Source organism: Hesperophylax consimilis, chromosome 4, assembly GCF_061612785.1.
Source record: "Hesperophylax consimilis isolate HC1 chromosome 4, BYU_Hcon_1.0, whole genome shotgun sequence".
Classification (NCBI taxonomy): domain Eukaryota; kingdom Metazoa; phylum Arthropoda; class Insecta; order Trichoptera; family Limnephilidae; genus Hesperophylax; species Hesperophylax consimilis.
The window spans coordinates 37,071,255-37,095,931 of NC_142839.1; the positions used below are offsets into that span (position 1 = coordinate 37,071,255).

At 34.4% G+C, this 24,677-nt stretch overlaps 1 protein-coding gene across 1 annotated transcript in view; it reads left to right on the forward strand.

The window, feature by feature from the left end:
• The window catches only part of LOC149424659 (uncharacterized), a 28,919-nt gene extending 4,572 nt beyond the window's left edge, over positions 1–24,347 (forward strand). The window contains exons 2-3 of the mRNA XM_089630909.1: positions 19,360–19,563; positions 20,930–24,347. Coding sequence (XP_089487035.1) covers positions 19,360–19,563; positions 20,930–21,016 — 291 coding nt within the window. The 3' untranslated portion in view covers positions 21,017–24,347. The remainder of the gene's footprint in view (positions 1–19,359; positions 19,564–20,929) is intronic.
• Positions 24,348–24,677: the final 330 nt, after the last annotated feature.

Here is a 24,677-nt window from a genome sequence, read left to right on the forward strand (position 1 = left end):
GCCAGATATTAGTCGGGCCATGTCAAGAGTCAATATAATAAAAGAGTATGTTTGAGACGGTGTATGAATGTGAATAAGGCAATCGGTGTGTCCCAAGACAGAGTTTTTTTGGCGGTCCGTTATCTCTGCCTACCCTTGCGGAGAAACGCCGTGATGGTTAATTAGTTAGTTAACCTAAAATGTCGCCCGTCACGTTTGATAAGTGATTTTTGAATAGAACACAAATCATTCGCCTCTTTCAGGGTATGTTGGAGTACGTATTTTTGTATGTACGTCAATGTTTCAGAGTGTTTAAAAGAAATGCAAGTTCTGCACACTAGGAGTGTTCACGCTGGAGTTTTAGCTGATTAATTTTGCCGAGCGATTACATCATAGGTAATCAATGACAGTGATCACGTGATCACTATAAACCCCACAGAGAATGAAGAACGCCAAGGGCCGAGTACGTAGGAAGAATATATTTCGCATAAAATTTTCCAACTTCCATAAGATTAAAAAAAATATTTGCGCACAAAAGGAAACACTCGTGGAATTTTATCGTTTTGGCATTCGCTCAACTTTTTGTCTGCCGAAAATCCACGAAAAACTTAAGTGTCGTTCATATTCAAAATTTAAAAAAAAAAACAGATTTACAGCGCTCCTGATAAAAAGCAAAAAATTCGGCTGGAGTCTTTTCTCGGTAATAATAAGTTGTCATTGTAGTTACAGCAGTAATAATGGTGAACTTTTTAGCGGGTGACATTTGTTAAAATGACTGCTTGTTTCTTTTTTACTGCCGTCTGAATTCGGCTTATTGGAGTTTGTAATGTATTGTTTTACGTGACTTTACATGGGTAACCTAGATGAAGCTACATCCTCCGGTGTTTTTAATTGGTCGGTAATGTGCTCCATACAAACTGTTTACTAATATTCAAACTTATCAAGTAATAGTGCTACGTGTTGGTTAACATGGAGTCATTATTATAAGGAAAGTTAATGAAGGTTCACAATAGATACTTCAAACTGCTGGCCATGTGATTGTACATTCACTTTCGCATCCATAATTTGTACGGAGTTTAGAATTATCAAATAGGAGACCGCTTGTAGTGCCCACTTCGTATGCCAATTTGTGGCACTCGTCAATAGAATAGTTTCTTTGACACAAATATCGTCTGAGCAGAATGTACAAAGTCATTTTAACCAAGATATTAATTAGTCCATAGCTTATATTATATTTGGTTCATCTGATCCATTCCCCAAAAAATTGATAAAAATTTGCACAAAATACGAAAATAACATTTTTTTCTCATTCATTACCTACCCACTTTATCGATAAATGCTGCCACTTACATTGAAAATGTTGGTTTCGCTAGCAGACATAAAATTTAAACCGTCCGTCTTATATTTAGTCCGCGAGTTTTATGCGAAATCTGGTTTTTATTACACAGACAGAAATTAGCTATGAAATCCGATTGCCGAAACAAAATATTCATGACGTTCGATTTCCAGCACAAAATGCTCTGCGATTTTCGCAGATTTTTTTTGATAATTTCTAAATATTATAATATTTCGTCAAGGCTGTCACAAACCCATAAAATATAATCAAAGTTTGTAGAAAAAAAACTAAAGCGGCCGCTACACTACTCGCTTCGACGCTTCGACGAAGTCTTCGACGAAGTTAGCCGAAGTTCGAAGTGCGTGCCCACACACTCGTGCAACTTCGCGAGTAACTCAGTCCAACCAGTCAGTGATTGGTTTATTTATGCCGTGACGCTTCGAGTCCTTTGACTCGGGCGCATTTACCGACAACAATCGGAAGTCGGGCGAAGCGAAGCGAAGTTGCCCGAAGCGAAGCGAAGTTCGTGCCCACACTATCGTATTCGGTCAACTTCGATCAACTTCGCGAGTAGTGTAGCTGGGCTATAAAGTGAATCTTTCAAAGATCCAAGGTACAGCGGATATTCCGATAATCCGAGTATACATGCATCTCGCGATGACCTTAGAACGTTAAGACTAATTAGGTTCCAATAACTATATATTTTCTGGAATTGCCTTGCCACCGCCTGAAAGTAAAAACACAAATATTTTGGTTTTGTATATATAATATCTTTTGCTTTTCATTGTAAAAGAACGCTTGCTGAATCAAATTTGAAGGGGTAAGGTTTGAAATGTTTAATTGTTGTGACAATGCAGAAAAATGAGTATGGCTGATTGATTGAAATCCTGTTAAAAAGTGTTGGCAATCCATTTAATGATAGAATATGAGTCTATTCAGAATATATTGAAACACGTGTTCATGCAGATGTTATGTTACTAATAAATATAACATTCGCGTTTTAGACATTTGTTTAAGACATGCAGTCACCACTTTAACAGGAAAACGAATAACTTTACCAGATTTTTAATAAATTAGAAATATTTTACATGTAAATTTTCTCCATGCGCCCCCTCTGTCCCCCATTGCCCCCTGTTGCCTCCTGTTGCCCCCGTTGTGCCCTGATGTCTTCTATTTTTCCCTGTCGCCCCGATGCCACCCCCCTCCAGGGGGTGAAATCATTAACTTTGGAAATCGTTGAAACAAATTAAATATATATAACAAAAAGCGTTCTCAAATCTCAAGCAGTGGCACTATTAATGACTAGAAACACAAAATGAAACCGTCATCATTATTTAAAAATATCGATGATCATTATAATAATAAACCTAGTCTTATTTTACACGTAGTTATTCTGAGATTTAATACATCATCTGCGAAAATTCCACTCCAAAATAATTACCGGTATATTGATTTCATCATAATATATCATAAATTGCAATACACCGCGTTACGTAATCACTCCAATCGCTACAACTCATATAATGCTGACCAAAACATACAATGTTACTAATCCTCCAAAAGCCATTAATATACAAGTGATTTAATATTACCCATATAACGGTAGCGATGATAACACAGATCAATAATTACATTTTATTACTTTTATTGGTGAGTTTTAGTCAATTCAAAAAATTACCAACGGAGCTTTATCAATAACAGACACAATAATGCTTGCGACCCAAATTGATACCACGATATATAATAATATTATGGTTAAAACAGTTACGACTAGTTTGGTTGATATCTGGGGGTCATGGGTTCGACTACCGCTACAATTAAATTCAAAGTAAGTACTTATTTTGCAGGGTGTTAGGAGACGTACTTGATTTAATTTAACCAGTTAGTCCTGGAATCATTTGGAGCAAAATTAAATGAAATTTTGATCTCCGGTGACTTTTTAATATTTTTTTCAAAATTTTTATTTTTTTTTAAATGTCGTCACTGGTGACCCTGTTTTTGCTGAAAAAAAAAAAAACAAAAAACCAGAGACCAAAATTTCATTTACTTTTTTTACTCCAAATAATGTCAGGACTCACTGGTTAAAGTAAGTCAAGTATGTCCCTTAACACCCTGTATGTAGGTATTTATTCTCATCTTCTAATTTCTTTCATTTGTATTATTCACTATGATGTATCTTTTTTGCATCATGTATCTTCTGAATTTTGATATTCTAATTGCTCTCACGTGCGTGTAAATACATAAATTAAAAATTATTTGTAAATTTTGTAATTATTATTGGAAGTAACTTTTTATTACAATATGTATTTCCTACTATAATTCTAGCGACAAAAATCGATGTGTGATTAGAAGATGCAACTCGCGTGCTAGGTTTCAGTCACGTAAATAGGTGATTTTTATAATAAAACACCACATGTTATGTATATTTTTAATATGGATTTATTTTCATTTTACTTCCTGGAGTAACACGGGCGCGAGATATCAAAAATGGAGCAAAGAGTCATACAAGTAGGTAGAAAGTAAACAAACCTTGGAAGTGTTGACCTTGGAGAGTAGATGCGTACTGCAAACGAATTGAGATAATATTGTATAAAGATGTACTTGTGATTCTCAGAACGTGCTTTGCAAAATAATAAGAGTCTGCGATATCATTCGCAGGTATATTTAATTATCTCGCACTATTCAATAAATAAGAACAACAATGTTCAATGTACCATGGAAAACGTTTCGCAAATATGTTTTTTGTTTGTTAAAAGTAATCGTTAATTTATATTTATTTTCAGTGTCACTAGCGATAACCGTGGAGGTGTTTTTTTCTATGTTGTTCAGTGTTTATAAGTTATTATTCCCAAGACCAATGGGCTACGGGCAATACGAACATCCAAACTTTCTCTGAAATTCTACTGGATAGTTTAGTCAGCAATAAAAACAAAACATTTTGCCAAAAGATTGAATTGATTGATTTTTTTCTTGGTTATATAATGATAATAGCATAGATGAATCATTCCGTAGTTACGACGATCCATTACGTAACTGAACGGTTTCGACGACTCATTGTATTAATGAATGGTTACTACGATTCTTTCGATAATTTAACGGTTAGGACGATTCATTGTATACCTAATAGAATGGTTACTAAGATTCATTCGATAATTTAACGTTTATGACGATTCATTGTATACCTAATAGAATGGTTACTAAGATTCATTCGATAATTTAACGGTTAGGACGATTCATTGTATACCTAATAGAATGGTTACTAAGATTCATTCGATAATTTGACGGTTAGGACGATTCATTGTATACCTAATAGAATGGTTACTAAGATTCATTCGATAATTTGACGGTTAGGACGATTCATTGTATACCTAATAGAATGGTTACTAAGATTCATTCGATAATTTGACGTTTAGGACGATTCATTGTATACCTAATAGAATGGTTACTAAGATTCATTCGATAATTTGACGTTTAGGACGATTCATTGTATACCTAATGGAATTGTTACTACGATTCTTTCGATAATTAAACAGTTACGACGATTCATTAAATAATTGAACGGTTACGACGATTCTTTGTGTAATGGGATGGTTAATACGATTCGTTTGATTATTTAACAATTAGGACGATTCATTTAATAACTGAACGGTTTCGACAGTTCAGATTCCTCAAAAAATGGATGGTTAACACGATTCATTCGGTAATTTAACGGTAACTACGATTCATTCGGTAATTTACCGGTTACTACAATTCGCTCGGTAATTTAACGATTACAACTATTCATTTAGTAACTGAACGGTTATAACGATTCATTTAATAATTGAATGGTTACGACACAGATGACACCGACAGTGAACTTCTTCTGTCTCTCCTATTACGAACGGTTACGATGATTCGTTCAATAACTGTAGGATTATGACGATTCATTCACTAGTTTCGATTTCGATCAAAGTATCTTAGAATGCGAAGCTGTCAATGGAATCTGTCGTACCTATCACAAATATTATTTTTGAATTTATTTCCTGAGTTCCTAAAAGCAATATTAAATCAATAAAATAGCGTTCAAAACACTGTTTTGAGTTTCAAATTGTGTTAAATCAATTACAGTTATTATTCACATTAAAATGCATATTTATTCAGGTTTCAGTAACATGTTCGTAAATATTGAAACTGGGTCACCGAAATCATAATCATTTTTCGCACGCTATAAATTTGGATGTAAAAAACATGGTATCAATCATAAATATTTGCATATAACCCGCAATCATATCGATGCAAACACCGATATCAAACGCAGTGGCGTCCAGTCCATACACTCTGATAAACAGTATCAATCTAACATGGCTTGAATTTTTCTTTTGGTAATGTTCGCCATTAATAAAAATGAAAGACGAATTATTGCGTTAGATTGTAGGTGTGTACGCAATTTTTACTCTTACAGCATTTTTCAAGATCACCAAAATAATAAGTTATGCATACATAATAAATATTATTTATATTTGAGACAATAATTTATTTTCCATTATTTCAAAAGTTGGGCTTCACTGGGCGCTTTACCAGTATTGAAGCACTCATTTATCAGTACCTAAATCCTAAATGTTATGTTATATTACAGTAAAACATATTGCAGACTACCGTCGGCGTCGGTCATAAAGAAATAAGCAATGCATGCCACTGATCGACTGGAGTTCGTTTTTTTATGGTAATCTTGTACAGAGTGTGCCAAATATGTGTTTAAATGTATTAACTTGATTAAAATGTTTCATCGACTCTCTACAAGTGAATTACCTTTCAATTATTCGTAAGTGTGTCATTTCCTATCGGTGATTAATAATTTTGTGATCATCTTGTGATAAATGAATGTTACCTCATTATTATTAAAGAAATATAGTAAGTCGAGGCTTTGTTCTAGAGATACCGACTCTTATCGGGAGAAGTTGAACGATTATTCTAATCTCGATAAATCTGTTCCAATTTTGAAAATGGCAATTAAATTTTTTTCTGTAGGTACTGTAGGTACCTACTTTATCGCTTATCTGAATTCTTCACGCAATTAGTTCCAATTTTTGAAATGACACTAAAATTCAGAGAAAAAATTGAGGTCATTGTACCAGATTTCACGCAGCACTAACAACGCACAGACAACCAAAATTGGTATGTTGGACAGTATTATGTAAGGACGGGATATTTTAGAGAATTTGAACAATTCATCAAATTAAACAGTTAATTTTCAAGGACTGTGAAAGTTATATTAAAGTTCTATTATTATTTCAGTTCTGTGAAGCAACTGGCATATTATGTTGATATAATAACAGAACTTCCATATGACTTTCACAGAACTTAAAAACTAATTTTGAAATTAATGAATTGGGGGCCGTTCAAGTATTATGTAAGCACTATAGGGGGGCAGGGGGGTCTTTGCTTTGCTTACTTTTGATGACATGGGGGGTGGGGGGGGTCGAGATAGTGATTACGTCAGCACTGCTCAGCAGTAGTTATTTTTTTTTTACACATTGGCAACCCACACATTGTCAATGTTTGAAAACCGAATACATATTTGGAGATTCCCACAAATAATTAATACGTTTAGGTACTCGCTTAGTTTGTTTAAATGAATATTATGTGCATTAAAGTCCTCTATCCTAAGTCTATTTTATAAGTGCTGATTATGAATCAATAAAAAAACAGAATACATTAACAGAAAAATGCATATAGGTACCAATTTTTACGTAAGCATGGAAGGGGGGGGTTAAGAGCTTTGCTTACTTTTGGTGACAAGGGGGGAGAGGGGGTAAATAATTGTAATAAATCTGCTTACGTAATACTTGAACGGCCCCTTGTTAGAATTTTCTGTAACAACCCGTCCTAAGTATTATTTCAAATGCTTACGATAACAAGATGTGATTTTCGTTTACCGCGTCCGTTTGCAAAACAAGATTAATTTGGATTAAAAATGTATTTTATAGCAAACTTACATATTGTCGGATTACGCACTGCGCGTTTTGGGAGTAAAAAAACCTCCCGTGTCTTTTTATAGTTCATCTACCAAAGGCAAAACCTGTTATACACACACACACATTATTTGAATTTCACTCGAAAAATCCCCCGCGTCAGATGAGGCCACACTTTGTATTGAGAATTATATGAAAAAATCACTTTACTTCAAAAGTGTGCACATTCCCTGGACCTAAAAAGCCCTGGAAATTAGTGCGATTTTGTATGAATGGCATTGAAGCCAAATATAAGATGAAGTGAAATTGTCTTGCATCCATCTTGTATGACTAACTTTTGAACTGATATGTAAAAGTGGTGCATAATGAACTATTATTATTTTATTTTCGTGTCGTTAAGAGGAAGCTACAAGCGAAAAGCGTGTATATTCTTGCTTTGCCTTATGTCCTCACTAATATAGGTAATAGGCATTCAAATCGCTTGACAAGCGGAGTCTAGAAACGCTGGATTTCAAGCACTAAAGTTGTTTTTATTTATTTTGTAAACAATTTTATAAGAAAGCAAAAAAGTCAATCAAGGGAAGATGTCACAGATAATCTTAGCTAAAATACGGTATTTACTAAAATAGTCGTTTTTTTATGCGTTCACACATTTATATATGTAAAAAAAATCTTTTAGTAGATTAAATTTATATTGTTTATTTGCATTACACTCAAGGGAAACTATAGAAAAACCTTTAATTTATCTATAGCATATTTTTTGGTATTCATAATGTGAACCAATTCGTTATAAAGATAGTGATTTAGCATTAAGCTTTGCCGTAACGCAGTTTTAACGACCTATGATTTTTGGGGGTATTTGATGAGATAGGGAATGGTATACGGCATTAAAAAAATTAATTAAGTTTTAGCACTTTTCATTCATCTTCCCACCCACTCCGCGGCTTCAAATTATTCTCGAATCGCTCTATCCAAAGCTTTTTAGGTCCATGGCAAATTTAACTATGCGAGTATATTAAATATGTAAGTATATTAAGTATGTAAGTATTTAAGTATGAAAAACAAACTCAATGTTATCCGAACAATTTCGACTACTGGGGGTGTCTAAATATATTAAATATAATATAGGTATATTATGTATATTTGATGATTGAATTGAATTAAAAAAATATATACGTTAAAAAATATGTTTATTTTTTTACTAACACACACTCGGTACATCAAAAGATAAACAAACCCCGGGATAATACAATATGACTCAAGGTGATACGACACATAAATAATACCTGAAGAATTCTGTAAACAATGCGATGTAAATAAATACATTTATTACGTCAAAGTCCTGATAATGTTATTTACGACATAAATATTCCATTGATAAGAGATTTATTGTTTATTGACAGGACCATATATTTATTATAGGACAGGATACGACACTGAACATTGTGGAAACTATGCAGAGTTACTTAAAACATTTTGGCACGGATTTAATATATTGTATGTAATAAGTTACGTAATTTTTTTTGTTGTTGTTTCTTTTATACATTTATTTACTCACGTATACTTTGCATAAAGGTTTTAAATTTCTTACACCAAGCCTATATTAACAGTTTTAGTTGAAATGTTTTGTTACATTGAAAGTGTTATAAAATACAGGTGTTTAAAATGAAAATAAAAATAATATACAAAAATACAAGGAAATCTAAAAAATAATCGTAAACAACAACTAAAAAATCCCACATAGGCAAATCATGTGCGCGGTATTATAATATTTTTAAACATATTTCTATGATTTAAGATTATTCATAAAATGTTAAGTACCCATAGCACAATATTTTAGCTTTCTAGGAAAAAATATACATAATACGGGTAAGTCAAAAAGAAAAAGGGAGGTAAATAATAGGAGTAAATACTTCAGTACATACGGAGGTGGTAGGACTATGTCATGTTCATTAGGGAATGTTGTTAGGGAGAAGGAAAAAATAAGTACCTTCCTAATTGGCTCTTTAAATCTAGTAATTTAGAATCATTTAAATCTATGGGAGAACAAATACGTCATGTAAATACTATTGAAAAGGTCTTTGCCAGGTAAAAATATTTGCGTTGACCATTCCAGATAGAAAAGACGGTGCAATTTTCAGCTTTTGTTGCTCCATACAAGCATTACATTTATTTGATTTAATTTAATGAATCATTTTGTTTTCAAGATTAGGCGTGGTATCCAACAAGGATCATTGTTGTAACCATATCTGTTTGTAACAAATTTGCATTATGATGTCTCAAGGCCTATTAATTGCCGTATTTGGTGAAATTACGTTTGGCATAGCAACCTTGAAGTTTCGCGGTACACTTAACTGTTTGAAAGACGTATCACGATACGCCGCGCCGTGTACACTGTAGGTAAACGCGACGTTAAAACTCAAAACCCTCCTCTACATAGCCGGTTATTCGGTGAACATGAGTTTGGCGAGACGACCTTGGAACATCGCGCGCGACGTAGAACGCTATCGTTTCATAGGCGAACGTTTATTCAAGATTTCCCAAAACAAGTTAGAAGTTGTAAACTAATTAATGATTAGTAAATAAAATAGTCATTTGAATCTAGCGGGTTTCCTATGTACCACGAGGTCCATTGAGATGTTTACAGTGCAGCATTGGGCTGTTTTGGGATATTCGTAGAATTCGAATATCATGTTTTATATCTGAATTTTTACACTGGACCTTGCGTTCTATCGAGACATTTTCAATGTAGATAGCGTTCCACTGTATTTCTTATAGAATAGATTCGTAGTCGTTAGGATTTTTTTTACAGATTGCGTGAAGTTTATCACGCTTACGGATAGAATGAATTATACGAGCAGTTATCCAAGGCTTAAGTTTCATGTATCATGGCGTTTAGTTGTGTGAGATGTGTCTGATGTGGAATTGGTTATATGGTTTTGTAGTGTGTCGACAAAAGATTCGCAGACATAGTTGGGATCATTCTGTTTGTAAATATTTGACCGATTTTCCTGAGAGACCAGTTGAAATAGTGTATTATAGGATATTTTCTTTTGAGAGATTTCACGCGGCGGCGGTTTGTGTATTTTGTGCGAAAGAGAGGTTATGGTAGCGTAGTGGTCTGTGACCGTGCATTGGTATACAAGGGATCTGGTTTTTAATTTACATTTTGAAAATACATGATCAATACAACTTACTGACGAGCCAGATACTCTGGTGGGTGCTATGATGGCTGGGAACCAGAGTGTTAGAGTTAGTGGATTAACCTTGTAGAGTTAGTAGATTAATATATTCATTGGCTTGAGGATGAATCCAATTGTGTTCCTGTGTGCAAATGTGTTCCGAATATGTAATAATTATAGTATGCAAATGTGTTCCTACTACCTAGTTCTTGAACTAACTTTTCGGATAACCTTGCAGTGTTCATTATCAGAGCAGATATCAAATGCCCGAAAACTATAAGGCTGTCCAAAACGTCGACTCAAGAATGAGAATAGCATAATACCTCTCTTCTTCTTGAGTCGTTTCCTCATTCGACTCCCACTCAAATCTCCACTATGGACAAGGCTCGCGGTTCTGCGCTGCCTGGAGATCCACCGTGACACCTTTCCTACCGGGGATGCCAGTGATACTTGGTCATTCCAGCGTATTGGCGACCTTCCTCCGCTTCTCATGCCAAACTCTTTACCAGTGACCATAATCTCCCCAGGTTTGAGTTCTCAACTTAGAGTGCAACGAGTCTTGATCAAGTATCAAAATACGATGAAGACTGACAACACAACTCAAAACAGCATAAATAGGGCAACGTCTCATCTATCCTTTTCCATATCTCACCCTTTCATTCGGTGTCACAACATTCCCCAATCAGGGGATCCAGCGCGATCAAATTGAAAACTTAATAATGACGGATCGATAGACTTAACTTCTGACGATTTTATGTCAATATACAGAGCACGGTTGCGCCGTCGATATCCGAACCGATATTGAAACCAAATATAATAGGAAATCGTTATACGATGGCAACACTAGCGCATATGTCTACGAATTAACATTCCCAAACGACAGACGGTTATGTTAAAGTTAAAAATACTAGTAAATTGACAATGTCGAATTGAAATATAAACTTTAATACACATTGGCAGTCCGCATGTACTATATGTCACATATAAGGGAGTTAATTAGTTCATGAGGTATTAGTCACAGCTGGATTTAAACATCTTACTAGAAAATGCACAGAGTAACTTAGACAAAATTAACAGTTGGCTCCAACCAATGCGTTTGACGGCCGGCGTGGTCTAGTGGTATACGCTTTTGACTACAGATCCGAAGGTCGCGGGTTCGAACCCGGCGTGCGCAAATAAATTTTATTTGATTAATTTGTGTTATTTCACAATTAATTAATTAAAAATAATATATAGTATATTTGCGGCACGTTCCAGAGTGGAAGATACTCTCAGTATCGCCCTGGTGTAAGACCACCATTCAGAATTGAAACGTTGCTTGAAATGGCTTTAGCCGTGTTTGGTGACCAGATCTGAATAGCCAGGTACTTCCCCACCTTCCTCTTCCCCATCTCCCTCCCCTCCCCAATACCCTCAGCCACACAACATACCCCAATTGGGGATGCCATAGTCTCACTGGCTCCAGACGGGAGCAGTTGGGACTCTTGTGCGGTATTACTGTAAAAAAAAAAAAAAAAAATCAAATATCCTAACAATGAATGTTAAAAAAACAGGATACATGATTTTAAGCTCAACTCGTAAAATAATTTCTCCTCATGTACCCCTAAAAATTAAATATAACAACCTGCAAATCCTGATACAGGAGAAATATCTTGGGCTGTGCATTGATAAACACCTAACTTTTAAACAGCATATTCAAGATATTAAAGATAAAATCATCCCCTTAATTAGCGTATTTAGCCGGATATCATATATGTTACCAAATAAAATTTAAAAAGGTCTATATTATAGCCTCGTACACTCATATTTAAACTACTTGATTGAAATCTGGGGAAATGCATGTGAAACATATTATATAAATGAACAAAACAAAGTAATCAAAAAGCTATTTCATTTCAAACCTAGAACATCAACAAAAATATATATATGGAAACAAAACTATTAAAATTTAGAAAATTATATGAATATAATACATGTGTCCTTATTTATTTACAAAATAAATAATAAACTCATACATACAGATACAGAACTCATTAAAACGTCCCAAGTACACGCACACTTTACACGGCAACACGATAAAATACATTTAAACACCAAACATACTCATTATGGCAAGCAATCCATTGGTTACGAGGGGAGCAACATATACAATTGCCTCCCAGACGAAATTAAAAATGAAAAAAGTGTAGGTACATTTAAAATTGTTCAGTTTTATACTCAATCAACAAAACAATGAAAATGAATAATATCGTTGTGTAATATATTTATGTGTAATGTATTCGCTATTTCTAGTTAAATAAGTGAAAATGTAATTTTCTTTTTATCTAGAATTAAAAAAAATAAAATAAAAATAAAAACTTTTGTTTCGCCAAACTGGAAGGAAATCAATTGATCACGTGTTGGGTGAATTAATTAAGTCTATGGATCGTATAAACGATTTATTGTAATTCTAAGAGCTTAGTTAGTTCGCCTCTTGGAAGTTGTGGTTGCAAATTGCAATGGGAAGTTCTGAATGTTTATTGTAATATTTAAATACCCCGTTAAAGTACCGAGGTATGAGCAATAATAACAGTTCGTTGACTCGAAGAAGTTAAGATTCCATTGTGTTCCGTATACCAAGTTGTTTATTGCACTTCCTTATTGCTGATTCGTCTATCACACAATCAGGAGTGAGATAAAGTCAAAGATATTAGTTCTTCTAATATCTTTGGATAAAGTGCATCCAACATGGAACCCACTCCTCACAAATGCATTTGCATAATAACGTAATGATTGCACAGCTGCGAGTGCAGTCCGGTGCAATGTGATTAAGTGCGTTAGCCGGTGCCAATAAAAACCGTTACTTATTAAATTAGATAATGAAAAAATGAAATGAATTTAAAAAGGGTAACCGTCACACCTGGGACTCGAACCCGAATCAATTTTAAAGAAATAGCTATTAAAATGCATTATTTTGCTTCCCCGGCGACCGAAGTAAATGGGTAACAAATTATTATAAGCGATAATTAGTCGCCTGAAAAATCCATACAAATTTGAAAATATCGGTTCCTTGATATTTCATCAAAATGAAAATTCAACACGCCTTTAAAAAGTTATTTAGAGTCATTAAAAGTGATGAAACAAAAACTCGGTTTAATAGTTACATATGCAACCTATTTAACCTAGTTGAAGTGAAACTTCTTTACGCGCTTTATGCATTTTCGAGGACCGGAGTAAAACCGACTCATGACCGTCACGAAAAACCGTGATCATTTCGCTATAGGAGCCTAGCTAATATTATATACCTAGTTTAGGTCACTCTCCAAACTCAGCTTCGCGGTCTAGAGGCAGAGCGCCCGACTGTCGTCGTGAAGAACCGAGGTTCGATCCCCGCTTTAACTATTTTTTTTTTTGTGATTTTTTTAATACGAGGAAAAGTGATAAAATGCTCTCGTACTGCGACTTTGTCAGGCATACATATAAGAAGATATCTACATGATTGTTGTCAAAAATGCACATTTATATTTTTTTATTGAGTAATTTATTTTTAGAATTTTTGCGATCGAACCTTCTAATTCTGTTTGAAACGATCGATTGAAGGAAGCGAATTTTGTATCGTAATATAATATCATATTATACAAACTCCGTTATAAAAATAAGCGCGGGACAAGTCAATTGAGAAGTACACGTTGTATACGCGGTTCTCGTCGCGCGAGATACCTCTCCTCGCGGTCTAGAGGCAGAACGTTCGACACTCGTTATGCAGGGACCCGGGTTCGAATCCCATATTTTTATAACTTTTAATTATTTTTTATCACATGCTACTTATAAATATGTCAATATTAGGAATCTAGTTAAACGTTCATTTGTTAACAACACGCCTATAAATAAATTTATTTTTTTAAAAACTATAATGTACAGCATTCTGAATAATAATAATATGAAATGAAAAGAGAGAGAGAAGAATACTAAAAGTTTCACTTCCGTCGTGCGTAGGCTTGCCACACACTGTATTTTTTTTCTTCACTTTTTATGACTTTACACCACTTTTTGTAGGTGTGGTGAATTCTCATTTTGATGATATACCCGGTCACCGAAAATATCTCCTGACAAAAAATAAATGCTGCCGACGAGAATTGAACCCGCACCTTCTGATGTCCGGTCAGGTGCTCTGGACCACTGAGCTACGTCGGCTTATTCCCAACCCGCCAAATATTTAAATATGTACTAGTACTACAATCAACAATTACTGCTTTTTTTTCACCTGTAAACAACCAACTTGTCGATTTGACTGGTTATCTAATTGAGAAAGTTATAAGTAGCTGACAGGGAAGGTAGCGCATTATTTTGTAAGAGCAATAGCTTTGCTGAAAAAATACTGGCGATAGGCGGTAGCGAAAGGAACGATGTGCATTTAAATAATAAAATAAAAACAACCGTTTTGTTGAACTCGATATCATTGCAAAGGAAATTAATTGCTTCTCATCATGTATAAAAGAAATATGCACCAACAATTTGTTGCTTTTTCTTTTGGTTAATGTTGCAATCAACCTTGCTCAAAATTACGCTTTAATCCTTTTATTTAGTATCTCTTTTTTTCAGTATTGGGATTGTTGTGGTGTTTGAAATCATACTAGTAATATTCTGTTAACCGTAGACTTCTCGTAAACTAGTCCCAGCGAGATATCTTACGTCACGTCGTCGTTCTACTATATTCTGTCTCTTTTTTTTATATAAGGCGCGTGTGAAAGAAGAGGACGACCATCAATAACGTGCTTACGAGCTTTCGCTGGGACTAGTATAATGCTGACTACTCCGACTTAACATGCGTTCTTGCGGAACGAAATGGTACTATTAAACACGGCTACCGTATTGACAGGATTGACCGGACACGTAAGGCTGCGTATACATATTCAAGCAGAGCCCGGAATTATGGGAAAGGATCGGAGCAACCGCAAGCAGCGTTTCGCGCCAATTGATGTTGCTTCGTTCTTTTGCGCGAATACATTTTGGCTCGCAAATGTATTCGCGCCATTACACACAAAAAAAAATACAGACAGACGAAATGCAAGCGACTTAGTCAAAACCGGACTTTGCTACGCTCAATTAATTACAATATCACCACGTAAAAATACATATTATTAAAAATACTCTTAAATCCAGTAAAAAAGATTCTAGTTTTTTTTCACATTTTCTTATTAGGTATCTATCTACTCGATCTAAAAATTACACATACATAATTGCTTTTTAATCGTTTCTGATGCCAGTTACAGATATGAAATATAATTCTAAGTAGGTATGTTTTCCTAATGCATTACATCTTTTGTGATCTTTTCTGGCCTCTGGTTTGTCCTTTTGATTAAAAAGAACAGTAATGATATTATGAGTGCACAGTAAATGCTTAGTCAGAAAATCAAAATAAAGTAAAGCAGGCCAGCGGTTTTTATTTTATTATCATTGGAGCGTTGTTTACAATAACAAGCCACTGAGTGCAAACGCATAAAGTGGCAAGGAAATCATTATGAAAATAAATTTCAGCGGGTCATAAAACTTCTGCGGTGAAATCACCTGAAAAACACTGCGGGTTTATTAGTACCTAAACTACATTGTGAAGTGGGCCCATTGATATGGATGACACTAGGGCTGCCCTCAATAACAATTAAATTATAATGGACCTTATAATTATTGAAATAAGTAGGTACTTTTATGAAATATTAGAAACAAATATTATGTCGTGTTTCTCGACTAATTTTGTATCCATAAATTGTTGCATTTTCGCAATATTTACAATTTTCCGATTAACTTTCACGTTCACTTTTTAAAGCTGTACGAATTTTGATATTAGTGGAACATTATCTTTAAATAAAGATGATTATGGTTAATTATTAAAAATAAATTAATTTAAAGAAATTGAACCTGTAAAAAACTATTATAGTGATTTGTTTTTGGGTTATTATGCCGTGTTGCGCTACCTCCTTCTTTAGCCAACGTTTCGGACAGCATTGCAGTGTCCATCATCAGGGCAGATGTGTAATTTTAATGACTATCTAAAAGACAGACGCGGATAGTGACTTTGTTTTATACTATTTAGAGATAAGAGTATTGTCACGATTGCGAATTTCCTAAAAGTTTATCAGGAAACGGCCTGTAATCCCGATTTTAGTTCATTATGATCTGGGATGTTCTGGAATTTTGTGGAATGCTCTCGAGTACTTTCGAATGTTCTGGACTGTTCTAGACATTTCTAGAGGACGAAACTTCCAGCCCTTGTATCTTAAAAAGCACGCTCTTCAGGTAAAAACGGGAACCTTCTTTATTGATGGGGGATAGAGGGCCACCACACCAAGGGATCGTACCGGGACTCGTTTCTGAGTTGTAGCGGCTCGCAAATTGTACACTTATTATATAATCAATATACATGTATTGATTATTACAATGGTAATTAAATTATTTTAGAGAGTGTGCATATTTAATGGCACTGATTTTAACTAATTATTTTGACCTATGTTCTCATTGCGGCCCATTTGCATCGGCATCAAATACATGGGAGTGGGTACTGAGCGAGATTCATTGATGAAAGCCTTCATCAGAAACACGAGTTTTCATGTTGTCAAATAGATTTATCAATGATATACGAACCACCCGCTCTCGACACCAATGCAAGGAAGTTATGTATGTAAGTGAAAATGTATATCGTCTAGGCAGACATTCCGTCTGTATGTTCGCTATCTTATCTTCTAAACTCTACGAGTCTTTGGATCATGAATAGGCCATCTATATTTATATTATACATCGTAATTAATTGCCAAAATATTTTTTTGCCGATTTTAATTTAAAACACAAATTATCTGTTGGTCCAGTTGTTTCTCAAAAATTCATGTGTGACAGAATCATCAAATGTCGCCGTTAAACGCCGATTCTACGAGCGTTTCAGTTTTCTATCAAATGGTAATAAGCTGACAAGCTTAACAACATGATAGTTGTCCTCTTCTACTTATTACAATTTGTTCAATAGCTGAAACGGACTTACGCTGAATAGTCGTTTGATGACAGTGTTACATTTGAATTTCTAGGGAACAACTCGTCCTAAGTAAGTTGCAATAATTTGTACAAAGTTTCGCTCTTGCATATAGGTTTCGCTCGACAAGCGCTCGACGTGTGAATTCTTGTACCTATGCATATTTATATTAATATCATATTCTCTGAAGTATCACGAAAAACTGTGAAATAATCACCACTTCATGGCTGATATTTAGTGATAAAGTGAAAAAAATGAATATTCGTGTCAGTCCTTCAGAATTATCAAACGAGTTATTTTCCCTATCGGTAGATTTTTTTTCGGTATCTTTTTTTCAGTGAAAAAATAATTGAAATATCTCCGGTGGCTGAGTTGACATGGCGCATAGGCAAAGTCCTTCATCACAACACAAGCAACATTTTCTGCTTACTGTGATGGTAGTAGGAGATTTTCAGATATTGTCAGGTTATTTCTAAGACGGGAATGTTTGCCTTTCTTTTAAAAATATTGAATGAACATTATTTCTTCTTGCCTGAATTTATTTTTCAAAGCTCTTGCATTATGGCTCAAATTGGCATTTACGTTGCAAGCTGAACATAGTTTTATTAACCTAGATTACTAGAATTATCCAGAAAGAAAAAGCTTTTAATTGAGTTTTTGCTGATTTATAAACATGTTGATAAAAGTACTTAAATATCTGAGAAGGTACAACCTACCAAAACCAAAACTCAGCTATTTTAAATACTTCTGACCGGTATAATAAACGGCTGTAATTACTTTGAATATGTTTTATGGGTACAATATTCATTAACATTAGAAATAGTCAGAATCTTGGAACTTTACTTTCGAGAAAGTAGCTATTTGGTTTACGTCTTTGCCATGTTTCATATCTTCAACGCCCATACATTGGGTTTAGTGAATTCTAAACAATCTAAACCGAAACATTTTTAGTAAACAATACCAAAAACAGTTTGACCTCTAAGTACTGAGTTGGCCAAAAATATACTGTTGAAATTTGCGTGGAGAGATACTTGGAATCGATGGTTCAATAGCCATAACTAGTTATTATGTGTCCTGTCGTAATAGCCTCTCAAATTATAATAGCTAGCTACTCGTAATCGTAACTCGTACCTTCTCGCGCTTTCGGAGGAGAATTTAAATAGTGCCTCAAAAAAACTATAATAGGAACAGAAACATTTAAGTCAAGTGTCCTCACACTCCCCCTGCATGCTAGCGTTCAGAAAACCATGTTTTGACCAGTGCTGATGATACCTTTTATTATTTCATTATTGATCCCTTCATTGTGGTTTATTGAACCTATAGAAGGAGTCAATTTATCATCAATTAACGTGTTTTTTTTAGAAGAGAGAATCGTATTATTTATTTCCCCTGTTCATCCTGTTTTGAACTGCACGCCCGGACCACAGCGAACCAGGGCTGGTATATCGCCACCATAAATCAACTTCTATAGATTGATAACTTCGGGCTATTTGTATGAAACAAATTTGTTCTAAAAAACCATAGATATGCCAATATATAGACAATAGAATTCTCATTCGGAGCCTACTTATTATACTATACACCGATGAAAAACTTTGAAAGTTTATTCCCTAGATTTTCAGAGTTTTACATTGGTGAATACAGTTAGGCAAACATATGACGTCACATTATTTCTATTCCAATTTTCGATCGGAGTTATACCCCCCTGATCGCCACCCGGTAACCTAATTGGGTGATATTGCTCAGGTTTGACTATCACTATAAGTTAGGGTAGATCCGAGCTGCCGCCTACAGGTAACAGTCAGCATCCTGAACTTGTCCGTAATCGCATGAACCATGAACCACCCCAATCAGAGAGTCCCCTTAATGCACGCAATATGAGCAGTTAGTTGAAACGCCCCTCTTCCCTTGCAGGCGCCCCCCGCACCGCAGCCTCTGCAGCGCAAGAAGTCTCTGCCCGACGTGCAGGCCATCGCGCCCAAGCACCCGGACGCCATGTCCCGCGAGGAGGTGTCAATGCTGGGCTCTGCGCGCCGCGAAGAGCTGCGCCGCATGGCTGACGAGAATGAGAGGCTGAGGGCTAACCCGCTACTCTACCTCGTCTCCCCGCAAGTTAAGGTTTGTATTCGTCCCATGCACTGCCAAATATTAGATACCCTACCCATTATACTAACTAATTGTACAACATGTCTTCCTGATCACAACTAAACCTCATCTAATAGTTTATTAATCCTTGTATAGCGGCGGTATACCAGTCATTTTTAGTAATGGTATCACTAGACTTTTCTCTTGCCAGGGTTCCTACCAGAGAGCAACTTGACGGACGTAATTTCAGCCCATAATAATATTATGTCTGTTGAATATTGGACCGGGGAAGAGAGGGGATACCAATACATTGGCCCTAAGCGCAATATATTATGTCAAAGCTGAAAAGGTTGAAAATAATTATATTTTTATACGACAAAATGTCTAATTTTGTCTATGCTTTTTATAAAAATACGTGCCCCGAATTTAGGCGAAATTAGAATTTGTAATTAGGTTTCGTCCATTTGTCAAATCAATTTATGCTTTTTCTTTGAATTTGTATTTTTTACTCTTACTTATCTTCTGATTGAGTATCTTTGAACAGAAATCATCTCTCCCCTTGTTTTTTTTACACTTGCAAATGATTTTTATCTATTTAAACCTACCCCCTTCTTCTTTACTAAACTGTTCTCACTATACAATTCTGTGTTTGCACACTTAACACTAACTTATCCCAGAAACACACACGAAATTGAAAAAAAGTCAAACATTTTATACAATTTCACAACCGGTTAAAGATTTACCCAACAAGTACGAGTATTAATAATAATTTTAACATAGGATTCTCAGTATTTAGAGGAAATTTTCACTGCAAAGTCTAGGCTCCATACAAAATTATTTGGATACCATAGCCCGTCGCATTTTCTTGGATATTATTATTTTTTATCTATTTTTCATACGTACTCATTTCTCTTCAAATACACATTTCTTTCTTACTTTTTTGTACGACTCATGCACAAATAATTATTTTTTTATGGCGAATGACAAAAAATCTCAAAAAGTCTGTGTTGAATATAACAGATTAACTAATATATATATACATCTCTGGAGATTTTTTGCAAGCTTGGCTTTAAGTCTGTACCTTCTATCAAATCCGTCAGACTACAAGTAAAAAAATTCTACGACTTTGAAACTTATAAAGAAATTTGACATAAATATGAATGATGATGAATTAATCGAACATATCTAGTGAGGTCAAAGTAATCGAAGCATTTGATGCGGTGACTTTGTTCCTGACGAGTTTTACGAAGATTCGTTGAAAATGAAAAATCGTTGAAACTTGATTGCTTTAACAAAAGATTTAATTTCATACGTGACTTAGGTCATGTAATATAAATAAATATTAGTCTCAGAGTTATAAATATGTCCTATCAAAAATTGAGTGTGTTGTTGTTTCCAGGAATGGTTCTCCCGCCAGCAGCTGGTCATGCTGGTGCTCTTCATCAACATTTCCCTGGCCATCATGTTCTTCAAGCTGCTGACGTAGCGCCCGCCCCCCGCGCCCAGCGCCCGCGTGCAGGCCCACCACCGCCCACAGCGACGCCCGGCCGGCCCTGATACCGGCCCCAAACCCGGCCCTGAAACCGGCATCAAAACCGGCCCTAAAAACGGCCCTAAAAACTGGGCCTATTCACAACCCGCACAACACACAATCGACTCAAATGATTGAACTACGTACTTCGGTATGTTGGAAAAGATCTTTTTGAAGTATTGGAAGAATTCGTGTGCGAATTTCCTGAGAGATATTTAATTATGACAAACAAAATAGATAAATAATAAGTTACACGTTTGAAACAAAGTAACAAAGAAATAGAATTTTCACTTCATCACTTGATTTGTATTAATTTTTTGACCTGTGTATTTTAGACACCGTCAAAAGAAAATAGGACTTTCACAAATCATTTCGATTTGAATCGAAACAGATCGATCATTTACTGCGATACATCGCTGGTGATTGTGATTTGAGAGAAGAGCCGAGTGAAAAACCGCTTTTGTAAAACACACTTTATTGAAAGACGCCTTACATTTCCTATCGCTAAGAATGTTTTGTATTTCAATCGGATTTGTAGTATTTTTTTAGAAAAGTGATTGGCACAATGAAATCGATGGATTTTTATTATACGCTGTAAAAATAATGCATTGCATTCTATTAAAAATTTTCGATTTTCATATTTGTACGTAATCACGTAATATTATATTATGTAGAACAATTCTTGCTATTGATATGGAGTATTAAAGGAATTATTAAACTATTAACACAGCATTATTAATACTGAAATCAAAAGTATATTACGGTGAACTTGATTATTAAAAAAAATATATGAAAATTACAGTAAATTTGCTTTATAATGTTACCTTTAACAGCACATAACAGTACCTAAATATTGAATCCAGTGAGATAATTATGAATTGAGTTGTGTCGTTTTATATTTCAGAGAACATCTAATTAGTATAAACAATTGCTATTTACATTATGATAGAGTTCTAGTATAATGGTTGAAGATATAATATTATGATAATATGTTCTATTTGGGCACCTTGGAAATTCATAAACTCGAGGAATCTTTCTTCTAAGCGTGTTATTTTCTATCTTTATTGTACTGAATATACATCAAATAGTAGGAAATTATTGTATTTTTTGGCTTTTCACTTTTAAATCAATTTTTACCGCGCTCGACCGCGGAATGGTAAATTATTCAATTAAACAAACTTGTAGCTAGTTAAACTAAATTTTCTATAGACATTACCAAAAATTGATCGACACAAGATAATCGAAATATTTTTGGTCAATGTAGTTTTAATATTTATATCATATCGAAGTAATCTCTCGTCAGAATGACTCTATACATGATCTAGAAGTGGACGTGGGCCTATTTCGGCAACTTGTGAAGTGTAGTGTGATATTTCGGAGATCATTCAATGACGTTTTCCTTTTGAGAATCCATTCTGAATTCAGAGGAAAATAACACATTGAGCTGTGTTTTAACACATTGATTATTTAGTTAATAATTAATTGTTGTGCTTAGTTTTAAGAAGAAAGACAAAGTCAGAGTCTCGCTTGATTTTCTGATATTTTCGGTGTTGTTTAATTAATCTACATGACAACTGTATTTTTGTTTAGTATGTTGTGTTCGGACGAGGGACGAGCATGTATGTCCCAGTCCGGTCCCCACTGCGTAGTCCCGCCTCCTGTCTCCGGAATATCACATCGTTACAAACACATTATTAGTTAATATCTTATAATATTTGACATAGAAAATATTTTTACACCAATAATAAATGACTTTTTCGAAACTTTGAAGCTTTTATAATAAAATTATGTCATTAATATACTTGATAAAGATGTAGCGTACTGTAATGAATATTGAATATAGCAACATCTATATTGTTATTAAGAAGGAGATCAGCAGTAGGAAGTAGGATGAGAGAGAAGAGGATGTGGAAACGAAGGAACTGTTGGCATTTTTAAAACATAAACTTTTCTACACATGAATGCGAGGATTGTTGATAGGTAGGAATACTTCGAGGCGTGAGTTGCGAGGAGTTGACACTAGACAAAGCACTTGACGTAATATCGACGTTTAATCATTTCATTTCCCATAGATGTGTAAGGGCGACATATTATTACATGTAATATGTGATATATTATAATATGGAATATATTATAATATGGGATATATTATTATAATCCGGCTATGAAGCGTGCCTGCGAAGTGACATGGGAACAACACTTACTACTTATCTGACATTTTGTAACTAATATATTTACCTAAATATAGTTTAAAATTTTGGTCATCATTCAATTAACTATATAAAAATTAACGCGTAACGTTTTCAAGACTTGTCTTTTTATAGCAAATCCAAGTATTTAAAGGTCGTTAGAGTTAAGTTTTGTCAATCTTTTAAAGTTTATAAAATATATGCATATCAATAAGCGATTCTTTTGAGCTGTTAAATCTTTACTATGTTTCTCTTCCCTATTCGTTATACATTGTAATACATAATATATATTATATTCTATAGAGCGTGAACGTGCGTGCCTTCTGTCTGTATTTTGGTTTAATTTAAACAGATGTTATTATATACTGTTAAACTTCAAAACTCTTTGTGATTCTAGTTGCCAAATTTCTTCTTACTAAATGCATTTTCTTGTATGAATACAATATCCTAGTAATATGAGATAGGTATCGACTATCGACTACTCTAGTTCATACAATATACAATACATACATAGACATTATCATATTATATTCTTCATTTGGCGCAAATCAAAGTAAATAGTCTTCTGTTCATTGTTAAATTTATGTGTGGATAGAACGAATTTATATTATTTATTTTTATTTCACTGTTTTATTCTATCGAAGCAAATCATTCTAGTCTTTTCTATAAGTGGTTAGAGAGATGTTTTATTTTATACATCAGCTGAATATAATATGGACCGGAATACTTATTTAATAAACTATGTAGAGAGAAAAATATTTCTTGGAAGACAAATATATTTCACATTTATATCAATGAAGTAAGTTAAACACAATATAAAATGTTTCCTTTGATAATACATTTCGAAATTACTGTTTTTGTTCTGTTGTACTCATAAACTTAGGTTACTGTTATTTTCTCGCCTGTTTTGCATAAATATTAAACATTGTTCCGAAAAAAACATTTTTCTTAAATTTTATCTTGATTTAATATTTTTGTGATGTTTGTAAATAGAAAATTTTCGATTGTACCAAGTGGCAGGGAAATTGTTTGAAACAATTTATAGAAATGACATGTTGAGGTGCTAAGATGTTCAAAATAAAGTGTATTATTATTCACCTTTTATTTTTGTTTTACAACTTCCTCCTCGGGGCTGGATCTCCCTACAGGGCGCTAATACGGACTGACTTTAATTTATTTACGATTGTAGAGGTACTCCTCCCAAATCTGTACCTGAAAATAAAGGTAAGATTGATGGAAAGTGTAATTATGGGAAAAATCATTGCTTCAAAACTTGCTTGAACACGGTTGCAGCCCGCAGGCGCAAGATTATACTAAAGATAGGCAAGCTGCAGAGCCAAGATTATATTAAAGATAGGCAAGCTGCAGAGCCAAGATTATATTAAAGATAGGCAAGCTGCAGAGCCAAGATTATATTAAAGATAGGC